Below are 26181 nucleotides of genomic sequence, written 5' to 3'. Positions count from 1 at the left end.
GGCGGGCGTGGGGGCAGCGAGAGCGTCTCGGGCACACAGCGTCGGCGGCGCCGCCATCAGCGGCCGGTCCGGGACACGCCGCGCTGTCGCGGCGGCTTCTTCCGGCGCCGCGCCCCCACAGCGCCCCCTGTCGCGGGGAGGGCGGTGGCACGGCCATGGCGGCCGGGGGGGCGCAGGGGTTCGGCGAGGGCGGCGGCGGCCGCGGCTTCCTGGGCCCGCGCGTGCCGGTCGAGGTGGAGGCCATGTCTCGGGGCGTGCAGGACGTAGGCAAGGAGACCTTCCGGCGGCTCCCCAAAGGTAGGGCCCGTGCGGGGCCCGCGGGGCGCCGCCCCGGCACTGAAGGGCCGCGCTGCCCCCGTACAGGGACGCGGGGGGTTCCCAGCCAGAGCCCATGGGCAGGAACCGCGTTCCCCGAGGAAGCCGTGGATCCTCATGGGAAGGCAAGGACAACTATTAGAGAGCTTCCAAAGGAGACCAAATGTGATAAACGCCAATCACTTGTTTTAAAAGTTTAATAGTAAATAAGATGGTTATAAAAATAGAATTAGAGTAAAAAAATTGAACAGTTTTAGAGTTAGGACAATACAAGACTAAAAACAAAGTTACAGACGTCTGGGTGCCTCTCCCGAGCCACAAGCTTTGGAGAAGGACCCCTGTTAACAAAGGATTATCTCTTAAAAGCAATCGCCTGTTGAATATTCATACAATTCATATATAATGCATAAATTCCATTCTAACTAAGAATTGTCTCTGGTTAGTATCACTTTTTTCCTTTAATCTCTATGGCGTCCACCAGGCTGAGAGAAGCAGGAGGAGCTGGTCTCTTCTGATAAGAAAGTAGTAAATTCTTTCTTCTTTGAAAGATTTACATTTTCCTGTGGTTGGTACATAAAAACTACATTTTAACTACAAAACTACATTTACCATACTATCAAAATATTAATACCACATTAACAATTAGCACAACATAACACATATAGTAAATATCTTGCGTAGAGCCATATAATATACACTTTTCACACCAAAGAATGTGGTGAAAGGCTGTCATTGAAAACCGATATAGTCACAGACAAAGACCCTCTAACTAATTAAAGTTAGAAAGTGGTATGTTTATTCACCGGCGGGCGGCACGGGAGTCATCTCCGAAAGGTGTGGCTGCCCCGAACAAGGCTCTTTGCTCTCTATTTATTTTCCAAGATTTTACATACAATACATATGCATAACCCCAGCACCTCCCATTCCCGCTCTGTATTAAAATGAGGCTATCAGTCCTTCACGTGTGCGCAGTTCTTCTCTTGAATTGGGTCGGTGGTCTCGAATTGGGTCAGTGGTCTCAAAGGATGAAGTCAGGAGAGTCTTCATCAGGTCTCTGTGACCCTCTGGCAGTGTCCAAGGTCCCCTGCTTCGTGATTGATTGATACCAAGTCCAGGTGCTGGCCATTGTTCTTAGTGGTTTCAGTCTGTTCTTATGACGGTTCACTTACTCCACTTTTTCTATAAACAAGCTCATAATATAACAGTTAGCTCTAGCATGGGCATCTAATAATCATTAACCTACCATTTACTAATCTAACTTACATCTTGATCAATATAAATTGCTTCTAACCCTTAGCTAAAATCTTAACTCTTAAAAGTCATGTATCAAGGCCGTAGAGGGGAAGCCATACGGACTGAGGTCACTTGCTCTGTTTGGCCTGGAGGGGACTGAAGGGAGACCTCAAAGCTGGCTACAATTTCCTCACGAGAGGCTGCGGAGAGACAGACACTGATGCCGTCTCTGGTGACCAGTGACAGGACACGAGAGAACAGCATAATGCTGTGTCGGGGCACTTCAGGTTAGGTATCAGGAAAAGATTCTTTTCTAGAAGGTGTTGGACACTGGAACAGGCTCTCCAGGAAAGTGGTCACAGGACCAGCCTGACAGAATTCAAGGAGTGTTGGGACAATTCTCTCAGGCACATGGTGGGATTCTTGGGATGCCCTGTGCAGGGCTGAGTTGGATTTGATGATCCTTTTGGGTCCATTACAACTCAGAACATTCTGTGATTCTGTGATAGCTGGAGGGCTGCAGCTGCAAGGCTGCAGCTTCCTGAGGCACTTCCCATTGCTTTTCTCAACAGGAAGCTAGAGCTGAGCTTTAAATAAAATGAGGGGCTTGATTCATTGTATTCTATAATTCTGTGAAATCTGTGATAATGAGTGTGATATATGTCCTAAAGTTAATTCGTGTTAAATGTTATAATATGTAATTCATTCTCTGTAAGATGTAAGTTCATTTCTAATCGTGTATACCACGGGTTAACTGGGACTGAGACAGCACGAAGGGGGACACAAGGAATTCTTTTGCTAGAGATTGCAAGGGAGGGACATGAGAAAAGTATGCCAAGAATTACATGAAAAGGGACACGAGAAAACTGCTGGGAATCGTTAGAGGAGAACAAAACGACGGAAGAGGGAGATGGATGTTACCTCCGCTGAGGTGTAGCGACCTGGTTCAGGAACGACACGGCAGCCACACCCAGGCTGCTCGGTCCATCAGCTCACAGACACCAGTGTGGTGGACGGCTAATGGCGTTTATTAACTGGTTACATGGAGTTATAAAACCTCTGTTTGCTACATCACATCCGTCTGCTTACGTTACAAGTTAGGTATTGCTTACCTTATCAAGGACACTAACCAACTAAGAATTGAGGGAGGGGTTCTGTCTGCCCGTACAACGCGATATCTTCCGACCGCCTGTCCCTAATCTCCCACAGATGGAGAACCCGGAGAACCGAATGATTACATCAGATCAATATCTTATCCGTCCCCGCCCGACATTAACATCTTTGCACTGTATCCAGACACAGCAATTAAGACATTGTTCTCCTGAGAAGATCCTTTCAACCCCACCAGAACCCGACCATGAATATCTAATAAGGCTGCCTCGGAAGGGGGAGTCTTAGAGTCCCGATTTTTCCTCAGCAAACCAGTGTATAAAAATGGACCGCCTCAGACCGAAAATGTGAACTTGGGGGGTGACATACTGTCAGAGTGTGTTACCGTGTTCACCCAGTGCCGAAACCCGGGGTTCGACGCTGTCCTTTTAATTGTGGCTATCGGAGACTGTTGTTTTGTCTCAAAATAAAATACTAAATTTTGATTTACTAAATTTAGTCTATCGCGTTTATTACAATGAGGAATGGAGTTCTACAGCTGTGGATGGCCCCCAAAGTCAGCTGAGTGGTGTTAAAGTCATTCCTCTGTCATCCCTGTGTCCCAGAGCCAGCAGTCCCAGTCACTGTCAGGTTGTGTGGCAGTCAGAAGACCCCGTGGGCATCTACAGAACTTGCAGGAGACAATACAGCAACTCCAAGGTGCAGATGTCCTATTGAGGTTGAGGCTGTAAGATTGAAAATGACTGATTTCATTTTTGTCTGGGAGGCTTCTCCCTGTGGTGAGAATTTTCTCAAGGCACCTTTGACCATCAAAATCGAGAGTTACACAGTTGAGTAAATTAGAGTATATAAAACAATCATGGAATAATGGAGTAGTTGATTAGCAGAGAAAGCACAGCTTGCTGGAGAGTAGCTGCTGCCCAGAATGGTATGACACTGGCATGTTCTCTCAGCTAACATTTTGTCAAGGATTTCCTTTTTCATTTGAAGGACTCAAAACATCTGGTAGCTGGTTTGTCTCTAAAAGTGTTGCTGCACAGTAGCAGAAATGAGCAATGTATTCAGGGGTTCCTTGTAATACTTGAAATAATAAAGCTGTGTATAGGCAGAGACATTTGGGACAGAAGTAAATAGACGTTGAACCATATTTGCTGTCTAGTGCAGGGACATAGAGACAGAAAAGCCTTATCAGTGCCAGGAAGCCTGACTGTCTGGGTTTAATTTTGGTGTAAATTATCACCTGCTTTTGGGTATGTAATAAATGCTTCCTACCATAGCTGGGGCAGACAGTCCTTCAAACTGCCTGGAGCCAGAGCAGTGACCCCAGCACAGATCTCCCTGGAATGGATGGGCACAGCTTCCCTCCAGTTATGCAGAGCTGGCACAAATCTCCCATCACTGTCTGTTCTTGCTGACCTGTGACTCACAGTTTGCAGGGCTGCAGTTTTTCCTCTGAAGGTTTTGTAATCTTTGAAGATGTGATGGATTTCAGCACCGTATATCTACATTGCTCTTGCACTTGCACCAAGTTAGTTTTTCGAGGCTGTTGCTGTTACTCTATTGCTAAACAAAGACTAATGTAAAAAGTGAGATGCAGGTTCATATGCCTGGTCAGTTCACGATGTAAAAACTGCGTGTAACAGTATCTGAGGGTTATCTAGCCAGTATTATTGCAGGCTCTGCTACACTGTCTCAGTGATTGATTTAATTTTTGTCTGTGAGGTTTCTCCCTGTGGTGAGAATTTTCTCAATGCACCTTTGACCATCAAAATCAAGAGCTACACAGTTGAGTAAATTAAGGATCTTGCTTTGCTTTCTTATTCACAGTCACTGTTAATGCATTGGAAGGAAAAGACCACAAGGAATCTGTCAGGCTGACTGCAGAAAGTGATAATCTCTCAGAAGAGCAACTTGCTTTCCTCATTTCCAGCATGTACACCCTCCTCCGAGAAGCATTGAGACTCCCCTTATCAACTTTCAAATGAAGTCAGTTCTGGGAGTAGTTGGAAACCTGATAAGGTAAAAGCTGCTTCAGACACAAGTCACCATCTAAATTTCATTTGCCTGGGTGGGAAGCTGCACATAAAAATGATTCTCCAAGTTAAGGTTGTTGGAAGAAACTGTTAAAAATCTGGAACTTATTATTTCACTTGTTGGGTAGATTTAGAGTGAGCTTTTTGAAAAAATATTTAAGCTTTATGAAAAAGATTCCTGTATCTATTTCTGCTTCAGCATCTTGTTTACTGTGCATGTTTGCTTTCTCTCCTAAATTAAAACTGCCGAAGAAATCATAGCAAAGTGTTATTTTGTAGGCATCAACACTCACTCTAACTGAGTGTTCACACATACCACTCATTTTTGTCCATGTTTATAATTTCTCATTTTTGCTTGCCTCCTTTGTTTATATTTCTGCCATAGAGGAAGGAAGGTCTTATGGCCAGAACAATATAGTGGAATTTAGAAGAAAGTGCAATTTCCACTTAGGCTGTGGATGTTTGGTGTGAATATGTACACACCTGCCATGTTCCCAACCCCTATCCCTTCTTCATGGCTATTTTCTTAATTTTTCATGTTCCTTTACCTTACAATTTTCTTTTCTCATTTTTATGTGAGTGAACCACTTCTGGGTTTCCAGTACCTCTTGTTTAAGATACAGCTTCAAATTTACCCAGGCATACTGGGAAAGCTCCCATATTGCAGGAAATGTAGTGGAAGTATACTTTTAATATTCAGACCTTATCTTTTTCCATTTCCTTTTTCTTGTTATAGTTTAAACAAGTTACTGCAAAACGTATTTGGAAATAAGGGCACATAGTTACTCTAAAAGGTTTCTGAATAAAAAGAAGTGGCGGAGACGTTTTGAAAAATAAAGGCTTTCAAGATATTTAGGTCTTTAAATCACAACTTGATTGAAGACTTCTGAAAATTCTTTTCATTACCAGTCATTTCAAAGCTAGTGGCACTCAAGCCTAAAATTTTTGGGGAGAGATAACAAATAAGTAACCACTATTGTTTCAGTAGGTAAGAAAATATCATTTAAGGCTATATCATGTAAAATTTCATCTTCTTTATCTTTTTAGGTTTTTAAAGAAGACCTGAAGGAGTTCAGGTATGCCTGTTTACACCAGTTCTTTTAATGTTTATTTTTTCATGGCTTTTATGTAACTGCTTCCCCAAATTAAGTTTTTTACACAAAAAAAGTTGGTATAAAAATTACCTGTAAATACCTCATAATGCATCTGTTGCCAAATGTCACGCAAAGCCAGAGGAAAAAAACAGGTGTTGTGTAAGACTTGATTTAGCACTGAGCATGAGCAGTTTTATTTCACCTGCTGGGGAGAATGGTCTGATTTAGTCTGTAATGTAGGTTATGCAAATATGAGTGACCTTCTCTCTGCCATCCCCCACATTGCCCTGCAATATTTTTTTAAGTGTTTGGTAAGACTGTGGTAGCATTTCAAAAGCTAAGAACTGCCCTACTTCTTTCCTTCTTTGAAAGGTCAATGATATAATGCTCATGAAACCCTACCACCATGTTTAGCTATGATTTCTCCTTCCCATTACCCAAGAAATCATGACCTTTGTTACAGCCTTTCCCAAAATCTGTATGAGTCTTCCATGAGTATCTCTGAAGGGATCATTTCCTAAAAGCTAGATATCAGATGCTAGTAATATTTATAGGTTTTCCCTTATTTCTATATTCAGTAGCAATGAGAGAATAACAACAGTTGATGTTTTCTTCTGTAGTGAAACCTCTGCATCAAGGCTTAATTATTTTAAAACACTATTTTCGCACATTTCTTTTACATTCTGATTGCTACCTAGGAGAAATAGATTTTTCTAATTCTGTCTTTTTTCATCCTTATTTGTCTGTTAACCTGTACACTGGCTTTCTCCTCATAAGCAATTAAGTCATAAGCATGATTTACTTTATGAGCAACTTCAGGCAAACTAAAACTGCAGATGTAATCTGGGTGTAACCAATGAAAGGTGCCATTTGGGCCATAGTGAAAGGTGCCTTGCACAGTTTTGTCTGCAGCTCAGTGCTGGAGTTCAGCCTGCCTTTTGTCTTGACAGCTCAAATGCAAGCTGCTGCCTCTGCCATGTCATGGAGTTCACACCCAGGTTAAAGTAAGTCAGTAAGAAACTGACAAATTGCTTTTGACCCAGTAAGAGCTGGTGTTTTTTGAGGTGCACAGACAATGTGCCAAGTTTGATTACAGAATAACGAAGAATACTAAAAGCTCCATGCCAAATTCTCTGGGGCTGGGTGAATATTCTTCTAAGCAATGGAGAGAGTTGGTATAGGAGTGTCAGAAGTCACTCTCTGGGCTGACTGTGTCTAGAAATGCAGACTCCCAGGTCCCTGTCCTTGTCATTTGACCACACTTTAGGGATTTACACTTTTGTAGTTGGGTTTTTTTTCTCACTTAATGGTTTATTAATATATTTTACTCAGACACTTTTCAGTCTGGATGATCTTTTTTATATCTTGATACATCTTTTTATCTTATTGTTCTGGTTAATATGGCTGATCTAGCAGCAATAGTTAGGTAACTGCATTTCTGGTGCTTGCAGACTTGAGTGTTTCATGTGCTGCTAGTTGCCGCTATCCTCCCATTATTCTCACAGTATTGGGACTCTTCCTAACTTCCATCTCTGAGTCTTACTTCCTGTGAGTAGCTCTCCACCTTGTGGCTAAACTTTTAGAAGACTAAATAGCTTATTCTACTCTCAAGCTGTGATAGTTAGAAATTTGGTAGCACCTTTAGCGCCTTCAGTTCCTCTGGGAAATATATTTTCCTATGTTTCTGAATGAGCTTGGGTTTGGAGATGAAATACTTGCTTGTTTTCAAAGCACTTACTAATTACATTCAGACACTTAGCCTGCTGCAGTGGCCATCCTGTCAAGAGCACAAAGAACATGACATTGGTTGAACAGTGATGCCTTGGCATTACTGGCATCCAGTGTTTGGGCAGGTATTTTGCCTTTTAAGGCAGAAAAAGGTCCTATAGCCCTCTTTTTTGTTGTCTTCTTTGTGCTGGCCTGAAAGCAAAACCAGCAAGAGACTCCAAGTCAGGAAAACAATTTAATAGGAGAAAAAAAAAAAAAAAAAAAAAGGTAAAATAAAATAAATGCAATAGTACAAAAGATCACTGACAGAATCAGAATACAACCTGACACCCTGTTAGTTAGGATGGTGGTAGCAGTCCAGATGAAGTAGTCTTGTTGAAGCAGTGTTCCTGCAGAAAGGTCTTGTAGCTCTTGTCCTCTGGGAATCCAGTGGATAAGGCTGCCTCTGCTGTCCCAAATCCCAGATTATATCCAGGTGGGAATGTTTGGCTCCTCCCCCTGGGTGGAGCATCTCACAATGGGATAGCATTCTATGAGTCATGCAATGGGTCCTTGATTGCCCATTAAACAGAGATAGCTCCTGGAGGGAGTTATCTATGAGACATGCTGTAAGGCACTGATGGGCCATTAACAGAAGATAGTCTGGAGGGAGGGGGCAAGGGAAACACTGCCCAACCTAGTTTCAACAGCTCATGTAGATGGTGATAGAATACATACTTTGGACACATCTTACATTGTAACCTAGGACATTCTTTTAAAAGGTTTGAACTCTGTGCCATGTAACTTTTTATTTTTCCCACTTGCAGAACACAAGTTTTGTTTCTTTCAGTGAATCTGAAGCTTGAGCTAATTCTGCCCATATAATATCTTGCAATTCTCAGTTTTCTGGTGAGGTACTTGATCTTGGCTTCTAGTTTTGATGAAGAGAGAGGCTGGAATACATGCCCTCTTCTGATTAACTAGATTAATATTACTAGTTTAAGAGTTGTAATTCCCTATTTCTTAGCCTGAGTGGCTGAGCCAGTGGGAATAAATTCACACAAAATTATGGGTGCTTTTTTTTCCTTCCCCTCACAGATTATTTAATAACTTTATGACTCAGGCGAATAACATGGGATTGAGACATCTTCACACATTTCTTGCCCTCTGAGTCCCTTCCTCAGAATGTTCCACTGACAAGTGATTGCCATCTGTAATTCAGGCTGAACTGTGCCATGTTCTATCTTATCTGTGTCGTGTGTGACTGGCCTAATGTGTGCTGCTTGAGCCAGTGTTTGGGGTTAAGTTTGGTTTTGTTTTGTTTTTTTTTTTTCTTTCCCTATAGAATTTTTCCCCACCAGAAGTTGCTAAGAGACTAAATACTAATGCTTAAAGGGTACTTGACCCACACAAAAGAAGTGGTGAGGGTGGTAGATCACTTAGTTTGGGGGAGGGAAAGGCTCAGGGGCTCCAGGAGCTGAGGGTGCCCTCCTCCTGCTCTCGGCTTCGGAGAGGACGGTCGGGCAACTGCTGGCTGCGTGAGGAGTCCACTGTTAACGGAGGGTCCGGTCCTGGGAATTCTATCATCTGCTGGAGCGCCCAGGAATTCGGAGCTCCTCGCCTGCTCTGCTGGAGCTGGGTCAGCTTCGTCCAGCCATCGCGGCTTCTTCAGCACTGCTCACTTTGCCTGCCGAGACACCCCCCTTCCTGCTGGGACAACCCACCATTTCCAGTCATCAGCCCCAGAGTTTTCTACCATTTTGGCTTGGTGCTCTCAGGGTCCCAAGAGATCAGACTGCCCAGGGCTTGTGAGACAAAGCCCCTCAGGGTTCTTGGTTCTGTTTATTATTATTATTATTGCTGTTGTTGTTGTTTGTTTGTCCTGTTATATTTACTAGTAAAGGACTGTTATTCCTTTTTCCCCATAGCTCTGACTGAAAAGCCTTTTTAGTCTTCTAAATTATAATAACTTGGAGGGAAGGGATTGGAATTCCCCATTCCTAGAGAGGCCCCGCCTCTCCCTAGCAGATACCTGTCTTTCAAACCAAGACAGCCAGGAACAGAATTTTCATCAAAATCATTGACTGCACAGCAAAAATAATGCAAATTCAAAGGTAGTGTTAATGCTTCTGTTTTAGTAATGCTCTTGGGTCAAGCAAGTGTTGTGGTAGGTATCATCGTAATCATATTACAGCCCCCTGTCTCCAGCTATTCCACTACATAGGATGTCCAGTCAGTGTCAGGATGGGCTAAATGATAGACTTGCATGAAACTGTAAGTAATGTTTGCAGAAATAGTCTTGTCTCCTCTGAAAGACAGACTCTTGCAGCCAAAAAAGCACTGTTCTAGTGCTTGCTAAAATGAATTTCTTTTTATCCAAGCACTATTTTAAAATGTGGTCTAACCCCACTTATTTCTTTATGAATTCAAGCTGTAGTGACTGCTGTTTTATCTTCCCGCTGTGTGAGTTGATGAGTTGTTTTTTCTCTGGTCATTAGACACTGTAAGCTCTTTAGGACAGATAACTTCCTTGTTTGCTTTGATTTTTCTTTGATACACTGCTGTGTGTCTCAAGCCACCGGTGAGTAATGTCTCTGGGCACTGATTCATGGGGAGTGCTGGATTTAACTGTAGCAGCAGCAATAGTGACTTCTTCCACTTGTCCAACCTGCCTCTCTGTAGGTTACTGTCCCTGTCGCAAAGGCAGCTGAATGGATAGTATTTGCTCTGTGGTCTTTTCAATTCACAGCCTGATTTATTGAACTGAGAATCAACAATAGCTTGTTTGCAAGGCAACAGCAGTGTCGGAGGAATGGTGAAGGAGTGGAGAGGTGTAGGGTAGATGGAGTGTGTTAGTCTCTTCAACCAGTACCCATGTATGCTCCTTTTATAAGTAGCCTTGGCTACAAGGGCCTCTGTTTGAATTTTGAGGGGGAAATTCCTTCTGTCTTCATTACACTTGAGGTGAAAATGAAATGAAATGTGTAAGTTTGGGATTTTTGAAATCATGCATTGCTGGCCTGCCTTCTACACTTGTCAGAGCCATCAGTAAAATTTTTCTTGACTTTACTGAGAGAAGTTAAGCAAATATTGGGTTCTTTTGAAATTCACTGTTGCCATACAAGGTAGGACAGGAAGATGTAGTACAGTTTTTAGGATTCTTGATATATAAACATAGGTTGTCCTTTTGAGAGCCCTGACTGAATCAATACTGAAGTGCTTACGTAAGAGCTGGAAATTTTAAGCAATGGAAGATGGAAAATGTTGACACATCTTTTGTGTTCTGTAATAGATTTAGGGGGTTTTTTTCGGATAAGGCCCTATAACTGTGGTTATAAAAAAAAACCTAACTGTTTTGTCTTGCTCTTCTCTTTCAGAATACCAGAAGATTTAATTGTGGACTTTTCCAGTGTAGTCTTTGGTAACAGGTTAGTGTCTTCATTGTGCAGACAGCAGGGCTGCACAGAGCTCTGCTGACACAAATCCTTGGTGTATCAAAGGACCAACAATATTTCCCAAATTAATGAGAACAAGACTTGTCTCATTATTTTGATTCAGCGCAGTATGATGTCCATCATGCATGGCAATACATGCATTAAGCAGCTTTCTTGCCAATTTTCAGTTTTTCTGTGTTCAGCAGTTTTTATAATGTTCTATAGACTGTGAGGTGGATCAATACCTACAAATGAAAAATGCAGTGCAAAATTATTCACTTTTGCCCTCATTATCATTAGCAAGTTATAGCAAAAGAGGCAGGCTACATAAGCCCTCTACATGCTCTGGTTCATGGCAACTTTCTCAGATAGCATTTCTCAAGTCTTAATGTACAGTTCAGTTGAGAATTCACACTGACTTGATGACAACACATATGAGATATCAAGTGCTCTGCCTGCTGCAATTCACGTTTTAGGCAACATTCCTCAGTAACTCTAGAGAAAGTTCTAAATTGAGAGCTTTTTGAACAGCCTGTCTCTATTGTCCATTCTTGGGATTCCCTTTTTCTAGAAGTTTCTCTGCTCAACCATATTTAGTCTATTCTACATCTAGATATTCAAAATCTTGAACATTTTGAATATGCAAACTTGTGCAGGGCCAGGAGTTGGACTCTGATAATCATTATGGGCCCCTTCCAACTCAGGATACTCTGTGATTCCAATTTTCCTTCTTGAAACTTGAGGTCACACAGCATGTGATATCACTAACCTAATGCTGCTCCAGATTCTCTGCATGGAAGCCCAATAATCATAGTTTCGGTTTTTCAGTTACCCTCAAGGGTCTGAGTGCTGCTACCAAAGCTAAAAATATTTTTAATTTCTTTGATTAAGAGCTTGGCTTACAGCTAAAGGTTCTTAGAGTAAAAATAAATTCAGTCTTCTTATCTTTTCTTTGCTCTTCTGTTTGAACTATAGGTGTTAAGAATGCAAAATTCATGGTTGCAAAGTGGAAATATTGTTTGCAGTAGGGAAGGAAGATAAATTTAGATGTAATTTGAAGCATGCATGATTGTCTGTTGCCCTGATTTTCAGCCTTCTGATGTTTTGCATTTTTGTAGTGGAGTTTCTCACGGATTGTAACATAAACAAAGTGATTGTTTTCGCATTCCTCTCTGGAGGAGGGGCAACTGATGGACTTCTAGTTTGACCAGTGGGGTCGGAGAGGTGGAAACCTCATTCTCCAATCCCTGGTCATTGTCCAGAATCTATATAAATTGAGGTCGAGAAATAAATGCCTCTTTTTGCTCTGACAACCTGACTGCGTGAGTGTCGTTCTTTTTGTGTTCGTCTAGCAACAATTGTCTGTTTTCTACTGTGAAATCATGATGCTGAAAAATTTAGCTTTTTCTCATTTTGAAAGCTGTGATTATCCAGTGTAATCTTGCTCTGTGTTTTGAGACCAGAGAACACCACCTCAGGTTTGATTTTTAGACAGATCTGCTTCTACAATCTTAAATGTAACATTGAACCATACATATGCATATTGAATTGTAAATATATATGTTTGTGATGGTAAGAGATGAATTAGCATGTGATCAAAAATTCAGTAATTCAGTATGAGCTAGATAACCCAGAAAAATCCATTTTTAATACTTTTGCTGTCATCTTATTTTTGGAGTTCTTTTCACTAAACAACAGCTCTGAAGTATTTGGCATTTGTATTTGTGTCCCCACAGTTCCACCAAACTATGTAGACTGAAAGAAAAACTTGCCACATTGACACCATCAAGTAACTACATGAAATTAAAACTGTTGTGTAAGGGAAAGGATAACACTAACTTCCCCCTCTCTGAATGTTTATAATAAATGTACTGATTTTGGGGTGTTTTTTTTCTAATGATGTAGCTTTAGTTTCTACCAGGAGGGTGCATTCTGTGTCCCATTTGTCAGCATTTCACATGTACAAGTTTGTTCAGCCTTCCAGTTCAGTGGCCTGCTAGGCATGTCTTGTTATGTGCATAGGGAACGATCCAGAATTTTTCTTTAGTTTTGATATTGGTAGATCAGCTGCTGCTCCAAATTCTCTAATCTTTCATTTTCGAGTCATATCCTTTAGCAGGTGATGTTCTTGTCACCAGGTGTATCATCCTTTCCACCATAGCTTGTATGGTCTCTACCTGATCCATGGTCTTTTACTTGTTCTGAATTCTGCCTTCTGCACAATGTGCTGACAGTATATTGCAGCTGCTGGCACAGAGTGTGATATGTGACCTAAAGTTAATTCGTGTTCGGTCTTGTGATATGTAATATAAAGTTAATTCGCGTTCGGTCTGAATTAAGCTCTGTAAAATATGAAGTGTATTTAGGGTTAAAAATTGAACTGTGAGAGGGGGACATGAGGGTTGAGAGACAGAGAGGGTCTCTGCTGGGAAAAGCCTCAGGACAACCATTCACTCAGTGAATCGAAGAGATGATGAGATAAACCATGTCTCCCCCGGAGATGGACCTGCTAACGACCCAGTGATAAATGCCAGATGGATATCTTATCTGTTCCAGCCCAGTTTACCATTTCTAAACACCTCTCCAGAGCAAGCAATCACGACATTGTTTTACCTCAAGAACCTATTCAACCAACCGGAGACATAGACATGAATACCTGATGAAGCAACAGAGGGACTGGAAGCACTACGGTCACCCTCCACTCTCAGTGGAGGACTGTATAAAAACCAGCGGCTCAGGACACACTTCGTGAACAGGGCAGATTTGGAGTGATAGAGTCCGTTTCTGTGTTCACCCAGTGCTGAAACCCGGGGTTCGACGCTGTTCCTTTTAATTGTAGCTCTTAGAGACTGAATTTAAGTCTCGAAATAAAATTCTATATTTTGATTTACGAAATTGGGCTTGATCATTTATTACACAGAGTGTTTACAAAATGTAATTATAGGCTATAGGTTTTGGATGTAAGATTCATTGAGTCTTTTCTGCTCCATTTTGCTATTCCTCTCAGAAATCAATGGCTTGATTAGCAGCCTGTGTAATTTCTGTAAGCATGTTGGCCACTATGCACATTCTGTAATCTTTACAGGATTCTTGCAGTTCCCGTTGTGGTCTTGTCCAAGCTGGGAAGGTCCTGACAGAAGCTTAAACTAAGCTATAGAAGCTGTGACTCTTCCTGGGAGAATAGTACAGAAGTGCAGTCCTGACCAGAAATAAAGCTTTGTATTTGACCACAGAAATGCCATCTCTCAACAATATTCAGAAGCTTCCCCTCAGGGAGGTCACCATTTATGACCTTTCCCACCACTTCTAAGTAGAGTATCTCTGTTTTTAAAACTCCTTTCTTCCCCCAGAGTGCTGGTGCTGCACTGAATGGACTGACTTCCATTGATGTGAGTTAACATGTCTTAAGGAAACGGTAGCAGTGTGGCTATTTTTAGGGAGTCTCCAACTTAAGCAATATTCTGGCAGCAGCTCTCCACTGAGGGAAAGGCCTGTTCTTATTTTTTAATCCTGCTAATGACTGTTCTAGACTCCAGCTCCTCATGGCTGCACCCAGCTATGGTGACCTACTTCCTATCCAGGATCTGACAATGAGTAAGAACCAGATGATGTACTTTTTTTGCTCGTTCCTTTACCACGGTATTAGGAATGTGTGTCACTTTCTGACACCACCCAACTCCCCCCCTCACCAAAGAGATAAATTCTTTCTTAAATCACCTTTGCAAAATGCAGGACACTTGGAGGATCTCAGCCTGTGAGTCCCATGTACCTTATCAGATCATTAATCTTTCTGGGCAGTTTCTAAAGTCCCAGCTAATTTGCAGACAAGAATCTGAGTAGTGATGTTAGACTGCCATTCCTACAGTGCTTGATTTGTTCAGAGAGGATTCCTTTCTGATGCAAAGTCTGTAATTAGACTATGTCTAGCACCATGGATAAAGGATGTAATGTTTCTTATCCTGCCCTTAGTGGAAGTACTAGAGTAGCCTTGAAATGTACCATAAATAAATTCCAGGGACATGGGATGCTTAGAGAAAAAAGAAAAAAAAAAAGGAACACAAAGTCCAGAAGTCCAGTTTCTGAATGGACCAGCTCAGTGACCTCATTATGAAATTATTTCTGCATATATATCTAAAAGTGAATGGTTATTATGTATTTGTATCAGTTTTATTGTTTAGTTATCCAGAACTTAAGATACTGTTAATTTTTTTTAAATTGTCATCTATCTGAAGTTTAATTACTATTAACTGTATTTCCACACAGGAATAAACTAGGGATTGATCAGCCTGATTCTTCCTGCAATATGAATAACAAATGAAAAGCTTGGCTTCTTACACATTAGGCTATGCAAAAATCTTGAAGGCTGTGCTGGGGTTGGCAGTGTACATTATATAAGGAACTTAAAACTTGTAAATTATGTTGGATCAACAAGAACCACTGTGGGTCTTTTTAGGTATGCTTCAAAATATACTCTGTTGTTGTGTATTATTTGGGTTTATATTGTATTTCATTTATATATTGGGTTTTGTAATGGTTTCTTCTGTACTCCCCTGTTCCCCTGGAAAATGTATCATCCCGAGGTTTGTCCCTGCTCCTTTTCCCCGCCCATTCTCCCATACTGGAATGTAATCCAACTCTGTTCCACTCCCACCTTATCCCTGATTGGGTAGTGGCTTGTCCCCACCTTTAGCCCCTTCCCCCTGGATAAAAGCCAGGAAAAGCACATGGATCTGTCACCCTGGTTTTTCTGAGTTTTTTTAAAGCCTTCTGATTGTTCATAAGATGGGGTCCATCTCTTTAGCTTCTGTACAATATTAGGAGTAGTTTTCGCTTTTTCTCACACATGTAACATAAACAAACCTTTTGGTTTTCATTCCCTGTCCTTTGTTTACATATTTCTAACCTGAAAACAACTGTAACTGACAGCTGGTCTGGCCATTCGGCTGGGAGGTGAAAACCCCAGAAGCCAATCCACAACCAGACCCACAAATGTATAAAAAGTAAGAAATAAACGTGCAGGGGGCTCTCAGCCTGGGCTCGGCCTTGGGCTCTCTCACTGAGAAGCATCTCTGCCCTGCAAATCTCTGGTCTTCGTGTGATTGCTTTGCATGTTGCGATCACATGGATCGGTCTCTTGGCTGGGGGACAGGGACCAGGATCCTGACCCAGGCGGGGGCAGGGCCACAGGAGAAAGACTGAATAAAGCCCTGATTCCCCCCGGATCAAGTGCAGAGCCCCTTCCTTTTGCCATTGACGGGTTCCTGCTCTCTCTAAAGGAAAAGGTTCACAGCTGCTCTGGGATCTTTGGGGCCCTGAGGAAAAATCCTTCCAACTGTGGTTTGTCTCTCAAGCTAGCCGAGGCAAAAACAGAGCCGCGGGGGCTGTGAGAGAGAGAGAGACACCACAACACTCAATACACTAATATTATTATGTTTTAAAACATTACTGCTTGCCAATACTAGATGGTTTCTGCTGAAGAAGAAATGACCTTATGAAACTGTTTTGCCTAAGTCATCTGTCTTGTCTCTGCTTGCTTGTTCCTGTTGGATTTGCATGAAGGTAAAGATATTGCAATGGTTTTAATTTAATAAAACCGGGCAGAAACACTAATTAATGTAGAGGTTTTAGTGTTAATATTTTTGTGGGAGGGAGAGATTAGGAGAAAAATAAACAAAGCAGGCTTAAGCTTAAAAATAAACAAAAAATGGTTTTATTAACACACACTAAAAGAATAGAGAAAAAAAACCTAAAACAGAATGAAACTTTAAAAACACACTTCTTTCCTCTTACAAACTATTAACTTTCTTATTGAACAACATAGAAAGACACAACTTAGGATTTTTAGTCAGTTTCACTACTTAGACATAACTACACATTATTTTAGGAGAAGAGTCCTTCTAAGATTTTTTATGAAGAGGTTTGCTTACACACACATCCGCTGCCGCCCGGAGTTTTCGCAGACTGTGGTGTTCTATCCGTAGAGCTTCTCAGTGTATCTGGGGTATTATTTACGAATACTTCTTCTGATCTAAAATTATCTTTGTCTCAAAAGGCTGAGACCTCCTTTTCGACCCAGGAGTGGGGGTTTCAAATTTCCCAAATAAATCTCTATTACACCAGTCCTTAATTTTGATTAGAATAGCATTCAACCCAAAATAATACTAAGAATGCTGCAAAGAACAGTTCATTTCTTCATAATTTACCTTAGAAGAGTCCGGTTAAAAATGTCCACTTCTTCAATCCTATTCCAATATTATTAGTTTTTTCACTTCTCATCTAACTGACTTCATGCAGTGTCTGTTCCATGTACTTTCTGTTTTCTTCTTTCTTCTTTCTCTCAAGGAAGAATTGTGCTTTATAAGTTCTGTATTGCTAAGAAAGGGTTAAATCTTTTGCCTGGGTTTGCAAAGCCACGTGCACACACCGAGCTGGTAAAAGAAACCGGCAAATGTCTCTTTTTCCACCCCTCGGTCTCATCTAAGGCAGTCCAGCTCAAAGTTGTTATGGAGCTGCAGGCTTGCTTTCTCCGCTGCCAGCGGTGATTAAGCTGGGCCATGTTTTGGTCCCTTCTGCCGTGGTCTGAGCACATGGGCCCGCACTGCTGAGCTGCAGCTGCCCCTCTCCCCTGCTCGCAAGCAAGGGAGTGGGGCTCAGCCAGCCTAAGCCTTCCCTGTGCAGGCAGTGGCCCCCAGACCCCCGGCCAGGCCCGGCCCGGCCACCCAGAGAGGCAGCAGAGCCCGACCCGGGCCGGGCCCGGGCCCGGACTGGACCACCTTTTTACCTCATGGCAAATCACTGAAGCAAGAGAGTGGGCAGTCAGCTGCAGATAAGTTTTAAATGTTCCTTCCAAAGTCGCACTGACACTTCTCATTGGTCAACTTAGCTGACAGTATCCCAGCCTGCTTTCTAATAGGTCCTTGTCCTCCTCCCCCCAACCTACGCCACAGTTAGGGCAGGGAAACAACATTTTACATTTCTCTATACCTAGAAAACAAAATTGTGCTAACCTATGATAGATATATTTGCAGATCCCTTTCTATGCCTCACAGTTGCATATAATTGAAATAATAGGTATGCCAGACACCACAATGACTCTTACTAAACTTTATAGTGACATCAGTTTACTAGAATTACACAGTCACTTGGTCTCTTTTTTTTTAACATGGACCACAGTTAAGCATAGAAAAAGAGGATAATCTGAGCACAGCTGTCTGTCCTAGGGTAACTTTATGATGCTTGTATCCCCAATCGTCTGTTCTGTTTGTGCTGTATATTGAGTCCTGTGCTTTTAAGACTGGTTCTAAGAGCAAGGAGAAGCGCAGAGTTTGTTTTGAGAAAACTGCCTGACTCCTACACATTCTGCTGCGGACAGCGTGTTCGGCAGAGGCTTAGAGAGACTGCAGGACAGAGATCTTTTTTTTTTGCTTTTAGTTAGTTTCAGCTAGCTAAGGCAGAGAAGTTCCCTGGACTGTTTTTTTTCCTTTTTCTTAGAACTGTTTAAACCTGCTCTGGACTGAAAACCCAGGGGAGCACTGGGGGCTGCACCTGCAGCCCACCGGGGCCTGGACCTCGGCATTTTCCAGCAGCGCCGGAGGGACTGGGACTGAGAGTCTGAGAGAAAGCCGAGCTACACCCACGGCAAGGACTTTCTCAATTTGCCATCTCACTTCAGAAGGAGAGGTTTTATTGTTTCATATTATTCATTCTTTATACTTGTATACACTTCATTTGTTTAGTAAAATAGTTTTTTCCACTTTTCTCCAAAAAAGTTTTTTTTTTTTACCGGACCAGTTAGAGGAAAGGGCCACTTGAGCTTGCTTCCTTAGAGGAATCCTCTACAGTGGTTTTCTCCCAAGTTTGTCCCAAACCAAGACACTATCTTAAATCCAGAAAAACTCCACTTGTTCAGACCTCTTTAAGTGAGGACAGATGTAGGAGAGAAACAAATTTCAGACAGGCTTGTACTGAGGAATCCTATTTTCTCTTTAGATTGTTTCTTCTTGTATGAATTTTGCATTCCAGTCTCATTTCTGATTCACTCTTCAGGCGTCCTACTTCCGAATGCACAGCTCTGATACGAAAAAGTCTGCTACCAAGTATCTAGGACTTCAAGTGGAGAGTGAATGTGGCTATATCCATAAGGTATAAAAGAGAATCATGACATCCCTGGAATTCCCTAAGATTAAACCAATTTCTTGTGCTGCTTAAACATTTTAATGGCGTCAAAATGTGCCTTGCTATTAGAGATTGGCAGGTAGCATTAAACAGTAAGATAAAGGTGGAATTTTCTGAACAGTGTAGAAAGCGTATATACACTTTACTGCTGGTAACATTTCACTCAAAGTTTGAGTCTCTTCTTTTAAAACTTAATAGAGCTGATACAAATCCACAGGTCATGGTGATGATGGCATAAATTAGTCAGATTGAGCCTCAGCTAGACAAGCTCTTAGTTTTACTGGAACAGGGGGGGGCATTCATCTATTCAACTTCTCAAGCAGACCATCATTTGTTGCTTGTACTCTGCTTCTACAAAGAGAGGTTTCAGGACAGCACCTTTTCACTGCCATAGTTATGTAACTGGTTATTGAACTACCTCCTAGTTTCTTTCACAACAGGAGTAAAAGCCTTTGAGATCATCTTGCCTGTGCCTGCAGTGAACAGCTTCTTACCATCTGCCACAACAGTGGCATGTGGGGGATGGATCTTTGGCTATAGCCAGAAGCAAACAGAAACCTGTTGTCGGTGCTGTTTGGTCTCTGTCTAGTTCTAACCAAGACAGACCAAGCTGAAAGAAATTAGATGATCCAGTCTTTGTTAGTAGTGTAAATTGTTAGCATGAGTGGCTTCATGTTGCGTGTCTGAATACCTGCATCTGGGAGAGAGTGCTGTCTTTGCTGCCAGAGGCCTGTGGCTGATCAGGGATTGCTTCCTGAAATAAAAAAAAAAAAAAGGCTCCTAAGAGAAAATTGGAATGGCCACAAGCTACTAGTTCAAGTGACTTTCTGATGAGCAGTACTGTAAGCACCACACAGGTATCACTCTGTAGAAGAAGAATCTATACTGATAAGAGAGCAAAATGTCCAGATAAACATCCTCAGGCACAATGCTTGCAAGCTGAAAGCATATCCTCTGACTTGTTTTCCAAACAACATGGGAACAATACATCACCGGGTTGTTTTCCTTCCTTTTACTTTTGTTTTCAGTTAATCTTCCCCCTGGGATTTTTTGTTTATCATCCAGCAACAGCCTCTGCAGGGAGGTATGGCAGCTTTGGGCTGTAGTGCCTGTCTGTACCTGAGCAGGCTTTGGCAATGTCAGTTGATGGAAGCTACACAAGAATGACTCATTTCCCTTCTTGGGGTCATCAAATAAAATAACACACAAATTTAGGATGAAGCCCGGAAGAGGTTGCTTGTCTTGGGTTGCAATGCAAGATGTATTCTATTCTCATCTGTTGAAACTACTTGGGGAGGTGTTTTTCTTTGTCTTCTATGACCCATTCCTCATAACTCTAGGGGGGAGGGGGCGAGTGTCTTCTGTTAATGGGCCAGCTGTTAAAACCAGGTGGGGCAGTGTTCTTTATCTCTTCCAGACCCATCCTCCCTCCAGGGGGATATCTGCTGTTAATGGGCCATTAAGGCTCACAGCATGACTGATAAAATTACATCATCCCATTGTGAGATGCTCCACCCAGTGGGAGGAGCCAAGCATTCCTAAAGCCTGAGATTCAGAACACCAGGACAGCCTGTTTCTACTGGGTTTCCCAGAGGAAGACTGGATCCATCTCTTCACCACTGGACCTTCAGAAGGAAACTACAAGCTTCTACAGGGTCATCTCTGCTCCAACAGAACCACGTCTGTCACTTCAGGAGGACTTAATTGGACTGCTACCAACACCCTGGCCAACAAGGTGTCAGATTGTATTCTGACTCTGACAGTGGTGGTTTTTTTTTTGTTCTGTTTGGTTTTTTTTTACCACTACATTTTTATTTTTTAATATTCCTAGTAAAGAACTGTTATTCCTATTCCCATATCTTCACACAAAAGCCCCTTAATTTCAAAATTATAATTGTCCTGGTTTGGGACAAATTTGGGAGAAAACCCCTGTATAGGATCCCTCTGGGAAGCAAACCCAAGTGGCCCCTCCCTCCAACCAGTCCGAAAAAAAACCTCTTTGGAGAAAAGTGGAAAAAACTATTTTACTAAACAAATGAAGTGCATACAAGTATAAAGAATGAATAATATGAAACAATAAAACCTCTCCTTCTGAAGTGAGATGGCAAATTGAGAAAGTCCTTGCCATGGGTGTATCTCGGCTCTCTCTCTCAGTCTCTCCTCAGTCCCAGTCTCTCCGACGCTGCTGGAAAATGCCGAGGTCCAGGCCCCGGTGGGCCACAGGTGCAGCCCCCAGTGCTCCCCTGGGTTTTCTGTCCAGAGCAGGTTTAAACAGTTCCAAGGAAAAGGAAAAAAAAAAACAGTCCAGGGAACTTCTCTGCCCTAGCTAGCTGAAACTAACTAAAAGCAAAAAAAGATCTCTGTCCTGCAGTCTCTCCAAGCCTCTGCCGAACACCCCGTCTGCCGAAGAATGTGGAGGAGTCAGGCAGTTTTCTCAAAACAAACTCCGCGCTTCTCCTTGCTCTTAGAACCAGTCTTAAAGGCACAGGACTCAATATACAGCACAAACAGAACAGACGATTGGGGATACAAGCATCATAAAGTTACCCTAGGACAATAATAATTCAGAGGGAGGGGGTTTACATTCTCCATTCCAAGGGAAGCTCTGGCTTTTCCGGGCAGATACCTGTCTTCCAAAACCAAGACATTGATTCCCCAAATGAGGTGGCAATTGAACGTATGAAGAGACAGAAATTATTAATGCAACATGGTAAACTGCATAAGAAAACTGTGCATTATTATTAGCAGTACTTGGTCAGCTCTTATCCCTATCATAGTTCCACTAAACCAATTATGTAAAAATGAAAATGCTCCTAAACTTGCCGTCACTAAACTATTCATGAAATGTTAAGTCTCAATACTGAGGTAAATTGGACAGAACTGTTGTATTCATGAGATTCCAGCCAGATTCTGTGACTGAAATTACTCGTGTTCTGTGTAAAGCCTACATGAACATCTGAAATTGTTAATGTGCAATGCTGTACTCATTACACTGCAGATCTCTACTGCTGTAATACTAATGATGTCAATAATTTCAGTTCACTGGCCCGTACACTCCAGCCATCCATTCTGATGATGATGAAGCTTTCAGATGGGACAGCTCATCACTTTGAAGTCAGATTGCCATAATAAATAGTAAGGAAACCACTTCTAGTTTTATTTAGAAAGCTGAATTATTACTTAAAATACTAAAGCTTTTGTAAGCGATGTGTTACCATTGGTTGGTTTGCTTTGGAATCCTTCATGTTCAGTGTAGCCACATAAAATATTTAATGAAATACCAATCAAAATCAATTCATATCTTGTTCCTACACATGTTCTGCTGAACTGCAATTTGTTAGAAGAATTTTAATTACTGGAAAGCACTATTACATAATATCTGGTTTGAGTAAATTTTATGGGGTTGTTATGAACTGTAATCTTCAGATCTGATGGTGGCTCTTGAGGGAAGGAAAATTATTGGGTAGTTTATATAATCTATGATACACTTCTAAACCTTCTGCGAGAGAATGGTAACATTCTTTTCTGTGGCAGAGGTAGTTTTATTCTTTTTCTTCAAAACTGTTCTGGCTGCTAGAAAGTAAAAAAACCCTCTTTGCTTGTTACAGGATTAGTCAGTGGCAGTATTTATGACACTGTACCTAAAGGCTTGCCAGAAGATGGCATAAACTCTTCCACAGTTTTAACCTTTGAAAAAGAAAGCTATTTGTTCTACTAATAACATGGTGGTGTATGCAGGAATTCAATGGACAGCAGGCATTGTAACATTTGAATTCTGTACAGATTTTGGCTTCAGTTCTCTCATTAGTAGTAGTCTGGAAGAAGAACCAAAGCCCTGTGGGTTGAAAGAGGTGGACTGATTTTACTGTTAAATTGTTTTGCAAGAAAGCATCTGTTGAGGAAGGCATAAATTCTGTGCTACATTGAAAACTGTTGAGGGTGTCTTCACAGGAGATCAAATTTACCCCTCTGGACAGTCCAGCTCAGAGCATCCCATACACTGTATTTGAGGGCTTCCATGGAACTTAAATGATGCCATGGACTTCCGGTTAACCCTTGTATTGGATTATGTAACCTAAAACGTGTATTCTATTTCATCTGTTGAAAGCTGTTTTTTGGGAGATGTTTTATCCTTCTCTTTTAACCCCAGGAGGAGGGGGGCAGACGCCTTCTGATAATGGTCCAGCCATTAAACCAGGTGGGGCAGTGTTTCTTATGTCTTTCACCACCCCTCCATCCTCCAGGTGGACATCTGATAATGGGCCATTAGAGCCCACCAATGACATGACACATTACATCATCTCATTGTGAGATGCTCCACCCAGTGGGGGAGGAGCCAGCTGTTCCTAGCTAGATAAAAACTGGGACTGAAGGACACAAGGTATCTGGTTTTTCCACTGGATTCCTGGGGGAAGACCGGACCCATCTCGTCACCACTGGACTTTCTACAGGACCATCTCTACTCCACCGAACCACATCTGTTACTCCAGGAGGATTTATTTGGACTGCTTCCAACACCCTGACCAACAAGGTGCCAGGTCATATCCCTGACTCTGTCAGGGTTTTTCCAGGATTTTTGTTTGCTTCCTTGCTTGATTTTTTGTACTACTACATTTGTATTTTCCTTTTTTTTTAATATCCTGTCCTAGGTTGCAATGTAAGATGTGCCCAAAGTATGTATTCTATCACCATCTACATGAGCTGTTGAAACTAGGTTGGGCAGTGTTTCCCTTGCCCCCTCCCTCCAGACTATCTTCTGTTAATGGCCCATCAATGCCTTGCTGCATGACTCATAGATAACTCCCTCTGGGAGCTATCTCTGTTTAATGGGCAATCAAGGACCCATTGCAAGACTCATAGAATGATATCAGCCCATTGTGAGATGCTCCGCCCAGGGGGAGGAGCCAAGCATTCCCACCTGGATATAATCTGGGATTTGGGATAGCACAGGTAGCTTTACCCACTGGATTCCCAGTGGACAAGAGCTACCAGACCTTTCTGCAGGAACACTGCTTCAACAAGGCCACTTCATCTGGACTGCTACTACCATCACGGTTTCAGGTTGTATTCTGACTCTGTCAGTGATCTTTTGTAATATTGCATGTGTTTTGTTTTATTTTATTTACCTTTTTTTTTTTTCTCTCCTATTAAATTGTTTTTTGTGGCTTGGAGTCTCTTGCTGGTTTTGCCTGCAAGCCAGCACATATCCCTAGTAAAGAACTGTTACTCCTATTCCCATATCTTTGCCTGAAAGCCCCTAATTGCAAAATTATAATAATTTGGAGGGAAGGGGGTTTACATTCTCCATTCCAAGGGAGGCTCTAGCTTTCCTTGGCAGACAACTGTCTTTCAAAATCAAGACAACCCTTTACAGCAGGATAACTTTCACTTGTGAGAATAAAATGTAGTTTATACTCTATTCCCACTTTATTTCCTGGCATGTAATGTCAAGTGTTGGTCTTGGTGCCATTGTTTCTGACTGTTTTGGCTTGATTTTAGGGGTTTGTTTTGTTTTGAGGGTTTTTTTGTTATGTTTTTGTGGGTTTTTTTGTTTGTTTTTTTTCTTTATGAGTCTGTGGAAGACCTTTTGTTGTTCTGCAGTGGATGAGTTTGTCCAGCACATGCAGGAGTTCAGATATCTGATAACAAACAGTGTACTTCTCTTAGAATGAGCTCTTTGCTGTTGCTGCTGCTTGGATCTGAATGGGTGTGACTGCAAACAGGATTTCTATATCTGATGAGTGGTCTTCCCACAGTTAGTAGCTCTTTGGGATAAACTTGTGTTTTGGTTCAAGATACCATATGCAAGTAAATATAGTCCTCAGATCTTCAGTTTTCCTTTATTTGAACATGTTCAAAATGTCCTGCTAACTAACAGGGCTTATGTAAGATGGTAAGTCCAGAAAATAATTCTGTTGTGAACAGTTTTGAAATGTGTATAGCACAGGGAGAAGTTACACTCTTTGGTCTCCATTTGGTGTTTTAATCACAGTGTGACTTCTGACTGAAGTGGGTTTTTTTGTTTTTTGTTTTTTTTTTTAAGCAGTGGGAATTGCAGCATTTTGAGTCTTGTATATATGTCAAAAGGGAAAAGGACGTGGTGCCTTTTTATGCATTTCTGATGTGTGTGGAAAATGCAAATCAGGTGTTGGATTCCTCTTATATAATTGGTACCTGTGCTAGAGTGGGCAGAAGGATGACAAGGATCTCTGCCAAAAGAACTGCTGTCTTCATTGCAGTCAAAGGAGTAAATTAGGCAGTGCTGGGCAGACTGTGTGGGGCCAGCCAGACTGCACTGGGCACTTGTGTGAGCATGTGTTTGTCTGCTGCACTGATGCCACCAGTCTGTGCCACCAGTCTGCCTGCACTCAGCTGGGGGTCTCTGTCTTCATAGATAAGATTTCCATCCACTTGGCTTCTCAGACTTGAAATGGTAAAGGAGAGGCCATGAGTCTCCTGCACAGTTGAAAATGTTTTGTATGTTTAACCCTAAATCTTTTGCCTTCCACATGTAGTGCCCAGTGCTGTTTGCTCTTGAGGTTGCTGTCAAGTCTCTTGCCTCAAGTCTCAATTTCTTTCTCTTGCAAGTTTGGACAAGCAGAATATCTTGAATTTGCTGCTTGAGAATTCTGTAGTCTCCATTACCTTCCAGATGTCTTTCCTTCCAGTCCATGACTTATATCACTCAAGCAGCTCTCAGTTTACATCCTTGAGTATTTCCTTTTTCTCATCAGGCAGTACAGAAAATGTACCATGTAGGTGTTATTTCTGCTTTTTCCCACTCTCCTTTTCCACGTGGATTTAGTTGAATTAACTGAATTTTATTAACCTTAAATCTTTTGTCTTAAGTCTGCAAAAAAAAAAAAAGTATTTTAAGAGAGATTTGCCTTACACTGCAGAATGTTCCATATCCATCGGCATGCCCTAATCAAGGTGCCTGAGATGTCTTGTGTTTTCTTACCTGAGTATTCTGTTTCAGGTGCCAGTTGCAGAGTTTCAAGAACTGAGATACAATGTTGCCCTTATACTAAAGGAAATGAATGATTTGGAGAAAGGAGCATACTGAAGATCCAAGACTGA

The 26181-nt window shown here is 41.9% G+C and overlaps 1 protein-coding gene across 1 annotated transcript; it reads left to right on the top strand.

Annotated features, from left to right (window-relative positions):
- The first annotated feature begins 155 nt into the window (after nucleotides 1–155).
- COMMD5 (COMM domain containing 5) lies at nucleotides 156–26181 on the top strand. Its single transcript, XM_040089182.1, is given in 8 exon segments — nucleotides 156–297; nucleotides 4486–4634; nucleotides 5739–5767; nucleotides 10870–10920; nucleotides 18973–19068; nucleotides 22140–22215; nucleotides 26081–26150; nucleotides 26153–26181. Coding segments are annotated over 8 exon segments (642 nt in total).

Source organism: Hirundo rustica, chromosome W, assembly GCF_015227805.2.
Source record: "Hirundo rustica isolate bHirRus1 chromosome W, bHirRus1.pri.v3, whole genome shotgun sequence".
NCBI classification, from domain to species: domain Eukaryota; kingdom Metazoa; phylum Chordata; class Aves; order Passeriformes; family Hirundinidae; genus Hirundo; species Hirundo rustica.
Note: the sequence above shows the minus strand (reverse complement) of the source record. Positions and strands in the feature narration are given on the sequence as shown.